This window comes from Hylobates moloch, unplaced genomic scaffold, assembly GCF_009828535.3.
Source record: "Hylobates moloch isolate HMO894 unplaced genomic scaffold, HMol_V3 SCAFFOLD_1985, whole genome shotgun sequence".
Taxonomy (NCBI): domain Eukaryota; kingdom Metazoa; phylum Chordata; class Mammalia; order Primates; family Hylobatidae; genus Hylobates; species Hylobates moloch.
In genome coordinates this window covers 1-9,392 of record NW_026654260.1, presented here as the reverse complement: position 1 = coordinate 9,392, position 9,392 = coordinate 1, and the positions used below count along the sequence as shown (strand labels likewise).

The following is a 9,392-nucleotide window of genomic DNA, read 5'->3' as shown; positions in this document are numbered from 1 at the left end:
TGGGATCTGCCATTTATCATCTACACAGACTTTGTTTCATTACCCGGAAAGTGGAAATATCAGTACCCACTTCCGAGGGTGACCATAGCAACCAAAAATGACAAAAGCAATACCAGCACCAAGCAGCTGCCTGGCTGTTCCCAGAACTCCAAGTTCTCTCACATCCTGGATGGTTCCCTTCCTGCTCCTATTCCCTCAATTCTTCAGTGACACATCAAAATGTACCTGTTTTTTCTTTCTTTCTTTCTTTATTGCATAAAAAGTAAATTAAAAAACTTTGAGAAAACAAGGAGCCAAATGCAGAATTTTACAGAAAAAAGTCACAGCTATCACACATCAATGTCCATTTAAAAAAATTTGTTGCCATGAATAAGAAAATACCACCTTTAAACATTCTTTAGTAACAAGGAAAGAAATATAAAAATCCTTTATCCCCATGAATGGTATAAATTGTCATTGGTGTAATGTTTGCCAGGCCGAGGCTGCGTGTTACTGTGCTTCTCTGAGTTAAGGAAGAAGATTGGGGTTAGGTTGTTGGGTGATTGTGAAGAAGGCGTAATGAGGAATGGCCATGGCAAGAGAGTGTGGACACGTGTGTGCACGTGTCGGGGGGCGTGTAGAGGAATGAAGGTAAGGCAATCAGGGCAGCAGGTCACGTGCTTCTCGCTGGGGTCTGTCCAGGAGCAGGGGAGGACAGGGCTCTGGTGTCCAGGAGCTGGGGTGTAAGGTGGTGAGGACAGGGCTCTGGTGTCTTGGAGCCGGGGTGTAAGGTGGTGAAGACAGGGCTCCAGTGTCTGGGAGCTGGGGTGTAAGGCGGTGAGGACGGGGCTCTGGTGGAGCCGTCCCTGGGGCCTCCTGGCACTCCAGTTGTTGATGAGGAGGAAGAAGAGGGAGAGAGATGGCCAGATAGGCCTCCGTGGCGTGGACCTGCTGCCCCATGGGTGCGGATGTTCCCTCCCTTCACCCGCAGAGGGCGCTGTGTGCCATCGCCTCCCTAGGGAGCGCCGACCTCCTTCCCCAGGAGCACATCCTCCTCTGCACCCGGCCGTGGCTGCAGGAGCTCAGCATGTGCAGCCCGAGACCTGTGACCAACAAGGCCATCAAGGTGGGCAGCTGCAGAGGCCACACGCACAACGGGGTCCAAGGGTACAGCAGGAGATACACTGCAGTCCACAGCCACCCCGTCCCTGCCTGGCACTTGGTCAGCCCTTCCCGGACCCCCCTCTCAAGTCCCTGTCCTGCTGGCAGAGGGAGCAGCAGCAAGTCAGGGTCCTCACCTCCCCACTGCCTTCCTGCCTTCCACCCCAATTCTGCGGCACTCACAGTACACTGGCCTCTACCTGTTCCTGGAAGCCCCCAAACTCCTCTGCCTTAATGTTCCTGCCCTTGTGTCTTGGCTCACACTTACCTCTTCCAGGAAGCCCTCCCTGACCACATGCAGCTTGCCACCCATGACACAGCTTATGCTCAGCTCCCAAGCTCCGGAGGGCAGAAATGGTTCTGCCATTTCATCTCTGTGCACTTGAACGCTCTGAACTGCCTGGAGGCCACTGGAATCACACTGGGAGGCCTCTCCCTGCCGCCAGGCCCTGGCATCTTCCCTCTGCCTGTGGGCACCCCATCTTCTTTCTTCCTATTTTCTCCCTGGCTGCTGGAAACACAGATCCTCAGTCACCCATCCCCAAGTCATCCTTATCTGCCATTGGCAGTCAGAGCGACGAGTGAGCCTGGGGTTCGCACCACTGCAGGCGAACCTCGTAGTGGGGTTTCTAAAACGGGCATGCTGGAAGAACCCTGCGTCCAACAGTTGGAAATGCCCAGATGTGCCAGGCCACGTGTTCACTCCCCCCAGCAGTGCCTGGTGGGTTATGACGGGGAGGGTGTCCTTTTGTATAGTAGTGAGTGAAGGAGCAAGATTCGAGGTGTGTATGTGACACCTGCCCCGTGTCACCAGCACCAGCCCAGCAGCTGCTCTCGGTGGGATGACAACTGGGTGCACTGCCCCAGCCCCCTCCCAGCAGCCGGTGTCCTGCCCAGAGGTGGCCCTGCCCTCTGGGTGGAGGGACTGAGGAGGTCCTAGGGAGAGGCGGGCCCTGGTCCCCACAATTCCCAGGGTTGCATAGGAACCTCCCTAGTTCCTCCTTCCTCTTTCAGATCCTGAGGCACTTTGAGGCCTCCTGTGGGCAGCTGCCCCCTGCCCGGGGCACCTCAGCAGAGCCTGGCCCCACAGCCGCCCTCCCAGGCCCATCTGACCTGCTGACCGACGCTGTGCCTCTCGCTGGGAGCCAGGTCTTCCTCCAGCCTCTGAGTTCAACCGCAGTCTCGCCCCGGAGCCCTGCTCCCTCATCTGGGATGCCGTCCAGCCCTGTGCCCACCCCACCCTCAGATGCCTCCCCCATTCCAGCCCCCGGAGACCCCAGCGAGGCCGAGGCCAGACTGGCAGAAAGCAGGGGGTGGGGACCTGAACCGGTCCTAGTGGGCACGGACAGCCCAAAGAGAGGCCCCAGCAGCTGTGCATGGAGCTGTGACTCCTTGTTTGCTGGCATGCAGCTGGTGGCCTGTCCCCGCCTGGTGGGGGCCAGGGCTGCTGCAGGAGAGTCCTATCCTGATGCTCCCCGCACCCCCCGAACATCGTCCGGGAGGACAGCAGCCAAAGAGCCTCCTGGCTCAGAGCCGTCAGCTTTCACGTTCCTGAACGCCTGACCCGATGGCCTGGCCCTGGAGTCTTCAGATTCAGCTGCTGCCTGGGGCGGTCTGTGCTTCCTGAGCAGCCTCAATCATAGCTGCTACAGTCTCCAGGCAACTTGACTTGAGAGGAGGACCCTAGGGCTACCTCAGTTTCCCCCATCTCCTCTGCCAGAGGCTCTGGCTATTTGAACTTGAATCCCTACAAGGGATAGGCAGGTGGCAGGGCTTCAGAAATGTTGATCTCAGGGCTCCCAGGGGGCAGCCCCTGCCTGTCTTGCCCTCAGACATGAGGTTTCTTGTGTGAATGCGGAAGCAATTACCAGGTTCTTTATTTCATTTTGATCTCAGCTGCCTCCTTCCCCAGGAGGTCACGAGCAGCAACAAGCCACCACCTCCCCTTCCCATCGGGGTGGGCTAGGTGCTGAGGCTGGGTTTGGTGCACGTGGGTTGAGGGTGTCTTGTCCGGGCTGCCTTTTGCTGTCTGGCTTGAGGCCATTTCAAGTTTCAGATCCCCACGTGATCCTTCCCTGGCTCTCACCTGCTCCTTTATGCTGTAATTGCTTCCTACACATGAAGCCTCTGATTGGAGCCTCTGGTCCATCTCGGAAAAACCTTCCGAGAGCACTGGGGTTTATGCTTTCTGAATAAACACTACTGTTTACATGAAGCTGGGACGTTTATTTTTCTTTTGTGTATGTGCATTTTAATAAAAATACCATCAATAAGGGGCACATGCAGAGGACTGCTTTCCTCAAAGGAGGGACAGGTGTTATTTCTTCCTAAAACGTTTGGTAGAACTCCCCAGTGGCACTATTCTTGCAGTTAACCTTCTTAATGGCAAGGTTTTAAACTATGAAATTCACTTTCTTCAATAAATAATAGACTATTTGGGTTATCTATTTCTAATTTCAATAGTTTGTGTCTTCAGGGGATTGGTCCATTTTATATCAGTTGCTGAATTTGTGATTCCATTTTTTGTAGTATTCCTTTATTCTTCTGTTCATGCCTGTGGGCCTGTAGTCACACTATCACACTCTTCAGTTCATGCCTGTGGGCCTGTAGTCACACTATCACGCTCTTCCTCTCATGCCTAATATGGGTCCCTTGTTTTCCCTTTTTCTTGGTCAGGCAGTTTATCAATGTTATTAGTTTCTTCAAAGAACAAACTTTTGGTTTTAGTTTTTCTACTTCACTAATTTCTGTTTTTCAGTTTCCTAGTTCACTGATTTCTGTTTTTTTATTATTTCCTTTCCTCTGCTTTGGGCTTATTTTTATTTTTTCAGTTTCTTTTTTCCTTTTTTTTTGAGACAGTTTCACTCTGTCGCCCAGGCTGGAATGCAGTGGTGCAATCTGGGCTCACTACAAGCTCCGCCTCCCAGGTTCAAGTGATTCCCCCGCTTCAGCCTCCCGAGTAGCTGGGATTACAGGCTCATGCCACCACGCCCTGCTAATTTTTTGTATTTTAGTAGAGATGGGGTTTCACCATGTTAGCCAGGATGGTCTCGATCTCCTGACCTCGTGATCCACCCTCTTCAGCCTCCCAAAGCGCTGGGATTACAGGCGTGAGCCACAGTGCCCAGCCTTTTTTCAGTTTCTTAAGGTGGAAGCTTAGATTATTTATCGTGACCTTTGTTTTCTAATGTGAGCCTTGTAATGCTATAAACATTCCTGTGAACACTGCTTTGGCTGCATCCTATGAATTTTGGTACATTTAAATTTTTATTCAGCTCAAAATATTTTCAAATTTATCTTGAGACTTCCTTTTTGTCCAATGGGTTATTTTAAAACATACCATGTTATGATTTAATCATGATATAGTCAGAGAACATATTTTGTATGATTTCTGTTATATTGTTTAAAGATTTCAAGCCAATGCAACATAGCAAGACCCCGTTTCTACAAAAAAAATAAAAAAATTTAAATTAGCCAGGCATGGTCCCAGCTGCCCAGGTGGCTGAGGTGGGAGGATTGCTTGAACTCCAGAGGTCAAGGCTGCAGTGAGCCATGATTGTGCCACTGCATTCTAGCTCTGTCACCTAGTGCAGTGGTGCAATCACAGCTCACTGCAGTCTCAACCTCCTGAGTTCAAGCAATCCTAAGCAATCCTCACGCCTCAGTCACCACACATGGCCTTTTTTTTTTTTTTTTTTTTTGGTAGAGACGGGGCTCTTGCTATGTTACTCATGCTGGTCTCCAACTCCTGGCCTCATGCAATTCTCTCACCTCAGTCTCCCAAAGTGTTAGGATGACAGGCATGAGCTGCTGTGCCTGGCCTCACACTTTTGTTAAGGATTTCGAACTTTTGTTGAAGTTTGTTTTATGGCCAAGAATATAGTTTATCTTGGTGGATGTTCCATGTACACTTGGTCTGGAAAACTAGAGATCAATATCCTTCTGGAATATAGATGCAAAATTCCTCAAGAAAACAACAAATGAATCCAATAATATATAAAAACTGTAATACATCACTATAAGTGGAATATATCCCAGGAATGCAAGGCTGTTTCAACCTACGAAAATCAGTGTAATTCAATCCATCATATTAACAGAAAAGAAAAATCACACAATCATTTTATGCAGAAAAAACAAGAAACAAAATAAATTCAACATTCACTCATGACCCAAAAACCCTCCTAAATTTGACAAACTAGAAATATAAGAGATCTTTTGGGTGGCGAGGCGTTTCTGCAAAAACCCCTCAGCTGACATCATACTTAATGCTGAAGGACTGAATGCTTTTCCCCTACGATTGGAAAGACGGCCATGGTGTGCACACTAACCATTTCTGTTCAGCATTATACTGAAGCCCTGGCCAGTTTGATAAAGCAAGAAAAAGCTAGAAATCCAGACACATTAGAAAGGAAGAAATAAAACATACTATTCACAGAAAACAGATCGTAGAAAATCCCGTGAAATCTTCCAAAAACTTCCTAAGACTAAGGAGTGAGTTTAGCAAAGACACAGGCTCCAGGATAAATATACTAACACCAGTTACACTTTTGTAATAGCAATAAACAATTGGAAATTAAAGCATAAAAAACTACCATCTGTAATGGCACTCCAAAAATGAAATGATTAGGTATAAATTAGAAAGATCTATGTAGGATGTGTATGCTGAAAACTTCAAAATACTGATGAAAGAAATCAATGAAGATCTAAATAAGTGGAGAGATATACCATGTTCATAAATTATGGTGTCAATTCTTCCCAGATTACAGGTCTACAGATTTAATGTAATCCCCATCAAAATCACAGCTGGATTTTTTTTAAGATAGTGACAAGCTGAAACTCAAATTTATAGGAAAAGTCAAAAGAATTTGAATAGCCAAGGCAATTTGGAAAAAGAAAAACAAAGGACTCGAAACCTGATTTCAGGATTGACTCTAGGCCAGGTGCAGTGGCTCATGCCTGTAATCCCAGCACTTTGGGAGGCGAAGGTGGGAGAATTGCTTGAGCCTAGGAATTTGAGATTAGCCTGGGCAACATGTGAGACCCCCATCTCTGCAACAACAACAACAACAACAACAACAACAACAACAACAACAACAGCACTAATCAAGACAGTGTAGTAGGCCGGGTGCGGTGGCTCACGCCTGTAATCCCAGCACTTTGGGAGGCTGAGGCAGGCGGATCACGAGGTCAGGAGATCGAGACCATCCTGGCTAACATGGTGAAACCCCGTCTCTACTAAAAATACACAGGCTGAGGCAGGAAAATGGCATGAACCCAGGAGGTGGAGCTAGCAGCGAGCCGAGATCGTGCCACTGTGCTCCAGCCCGGGCGAAAGAGCGAGATTCCGTCTCAAAAAAAAAAAAAAAAAAGACGGTGTGGTATTGGTGAAAAGGTAGAAACATAGATCAATGGACTAGTATAGAGTTCAGAATAGACCATATGGGCAATTGCCCTGCTACAAACATGTAAAGGTTATTTTAAAAAATTTTTTGCACAGAGAGGCTCAGTGAAGAAAGGGCAGCCTTTCAACAGATGGTACTGGAATAACTGGGCCTCCATATGCAAAAAAAAAAAAAAAAAAAAAGAAAGAAACTTGGCCCATACCTCACACCTTACACAAAATTTAAACTGAATCATAGACCTAAATATGAAAGCTAAAACTATTAAACTTATAGAGGACAGCAGAGGAGAAAATGTTTTGTCTCTGGATTAGGCAATGTCATCATATATAAGATATAAAAACACAAATAATAAGAGAAAAAAATTGGACTTTATTAAAGTTAAAAACTTCTCTTTGGGCTGAGTGCGGTGGCTCATGCCTGTAAGCCCAGCACTTTGGGAGGCTAAGGCTGGAGGATCACTTAAGGTCAAGAGTTCAAGACCAAGGCCAGGTGCGGTGGCCCACACCTGTAATCCCAGCACTTTGGGAGGCTGAGGCGGGCAGATCACGAGATCAGGAGATTGAGACCATCTTGGCTAACCCGGTGAAACCCAGTCTCTACTAAAAATACAAAAAATTAGCCGGGCGTGGTAGCGGGCGTGGGTAGTTCCAGCTACTCGGGAGGCTGAGGCAGGAGAATGGCGTGAACCCGGGAGGCGGAGCTTGCAGTGAGCCGAGATCACGCCATTGCACTCCAGCCTGGGGTACAGAGCGAGACTCCATCTCAAAAAAAAAAAGAAAGGAAAAGAAAAAACTTACAGATGATGGGGTAGATAGCAACACACGGGGACACGTTAGGGTGGTGTGCGAAGGCGTCTCTGAAGAGGTGACATGTCCACTAAAACATGAGGACGAGGACAAGTGGTTCATTACGGTCAAAGGTGAGAAGGCAGCAGATGCAAAGGCCATGGGGCAAAAAACATCTTGCTGGGTCCTAAGAGCTGTGTAAAAGCTAGTGAGTGCCCGGAACACAGTGAGAACAGAGGAGAATTCCATAAGCTGAGCTTGAAATGGCAGCAGAAGAGATGCCACATGACACAAAGGAGTTTGGATTTGAAACCCATTGGTAGGTTTTAACCAAAGGGATGAAATGATATGATTTGTATTTGGAAAATATCATCCCAGTTGCCAGGTAAAGAACGGATGGGCAGGCCGGGCGTGGTGGCTCACGCCTGTAATCCCAGCACTTTGGGAGGCCAAGACGGTGGATCACTGGAAGTCAGGAGTTCAAGACCAGCCCGGCCAACATGGTGAAACCCTGTCTCTACTAAAAAACACAAAAATTATCTGGGTGTGGTGGTGCATGCTTGTAATCCCAGCTGCTTGGGAGGCTGAGGCGGGAGGATTGTTTGAACCCAGGAGGTGGAGGTTGCAGTGAGCCGAGATCATGCCACTGCACTCCAGCCTGGGCAAAAGAGCGAGACTCTGTCTCAAAAAAAAACCATGAATGAATGGGCAACAGACAACATGGAGAACATGCGGGCTGGGCGACCAGCAGAGGCTGCTGCAGGGACCTGGGAGGTGACAGGAAATGGCAAGAAGGATATTTATCTATTTGCATTTGGGAGAAGAGTCCACAAGTTGGATTAGTGATAACGGAGGTGTGAGGATGTGGAGAGGATGGAGCAGATGCTCCCGGAGTCTGTCCGAGCAGCTGGGTGGACGGGAAGCCCATCTGCCAAGGAGGACAAGGTTGCTAAAGGCATGTACAGGAGAGAAGTTCTGGTCCACAGTCTGTTTGCTGCCAAATCCATCCCTTATGCTGCCCTTGCCCTTCTCTGTGTCTCAGGGGGATGCTGACCTCAGCATTTCCCAGGCTCCCGTGTCAGCTGGGTTCAGCCAGTGGGAGACACTGGCAGGGGATTGAAGGGCAAGAGGAGTGGAGTTGGGACAACTCCCTCCCTCTCTGCTTCAAGCAGAGTCCAGGAAGCAGGTGTTATCTCCTCTGAGGCTCCAGCTCCCAAGAGGCAGCTCCCCTGGCTGTGGTTCCCGCTGGGTCTCGCCAGCCCCTGGGGTCAAGGACCCACCTCTCTTCCTTGTTCCTCCATCCTCATGTAGTTAAATTTCCTGCCTTTGCTAACCTCTGGGTTTCTTCATCATTCCTTGTTTGGTTTCTCAGTTTTTCCATTACCTGTGTAACCAAATTCCTATAAAAAAATTCCCTCTGCTTTAAAAATTTAGAGTGGTGTGTGTAATCCTGATTGGACCTTGACTGGTACATTAAATACCTAGATGAGGTGGCAGGTGCAAAGCTGGTCTGTGTGGACCTTAAAATGTTAATCTTATATTGATCCTGCCTCCTAGAATTCCAAGTACCAGCCTCCAACAAGCAGAGTTAACCACAACTCCCTTTGGAACATAAAACTACAGGGTCCAGAGGCTGAAAAAAACCTTAAAGATGCCCTAGCCCTAACTCTTACCCAATGCTGGATGCCGTTTGTAATGCCTTACCAGATGATCTTAAGCCTGGGCTAATCACCTTCGGTGACAGTGTATTAGTTAGCTGTTGCAATTATAATGCTGTGTAACAAACCATCCCAAAACTCAGTGGCTTAAAATAACAAGTAGTTTATTTTCTTGCTCATAGGTCTGCGTGTGGCTCAGCTGTTTCTCCTTCAAGCTGAGGGCTGGGTAGAGCTTGGTTCCAATTGGGTGCAAGTCAGTTCCATGTGTCTACACATTCTCTGGAGACCAGAATCCACCTGAGCACTCTTCTGACAGATCACAAGCTCTCAGGAGGATGAGCCAAACCACACGCACATTGGAGGCCTCTGCTCACATCACATCTAACAGAATTCCACTGCAAGTCACA

General features: G+C 48.4%; 1 protein-coding gene across 1 annotated transcript; it reads left to right on the top strand.

The window, feature by feature from the left end:
- The first annotated feature begins 937 nt into the window (after positions 1–937).
- Positions 938–2,703, top strand: LOC116464866 (AP-4 complex accessory subunit Tepsin-like). Its single transcript, XM_032148106.1, has 2 exons — positions 938–1,105; positions 2,155–2,703. The coding sequence occupies exons 1-2, from the start codon at positions 938–940 to the stop codon at positions 2,701–2,703; spliced, it is 717 nt and encodes a 238-aa protein (XP_032003997.1).
- The last annotated feature ends 6,689 nt before the right edge of the window (positions 2,704–9,392 follow it).

Bases quoted from the DNA above. Each gene is read 5' to 3' on its own strand.
- LOC116464866 (XM_032148106.1), top strand. From the start codon at position 938: ATGGGTGCGGATGTTCCCTCCCTTCACCCGCAGAGGGCGCTGTGTGCC. The intron at 1,106-2,154 runs GTGGGCAGCTGC...TTCCTCTTTCAG, and splicing joins TGACCAACAAGGCCATCAAG to ATCCTGAGGCACTTTGAGGC.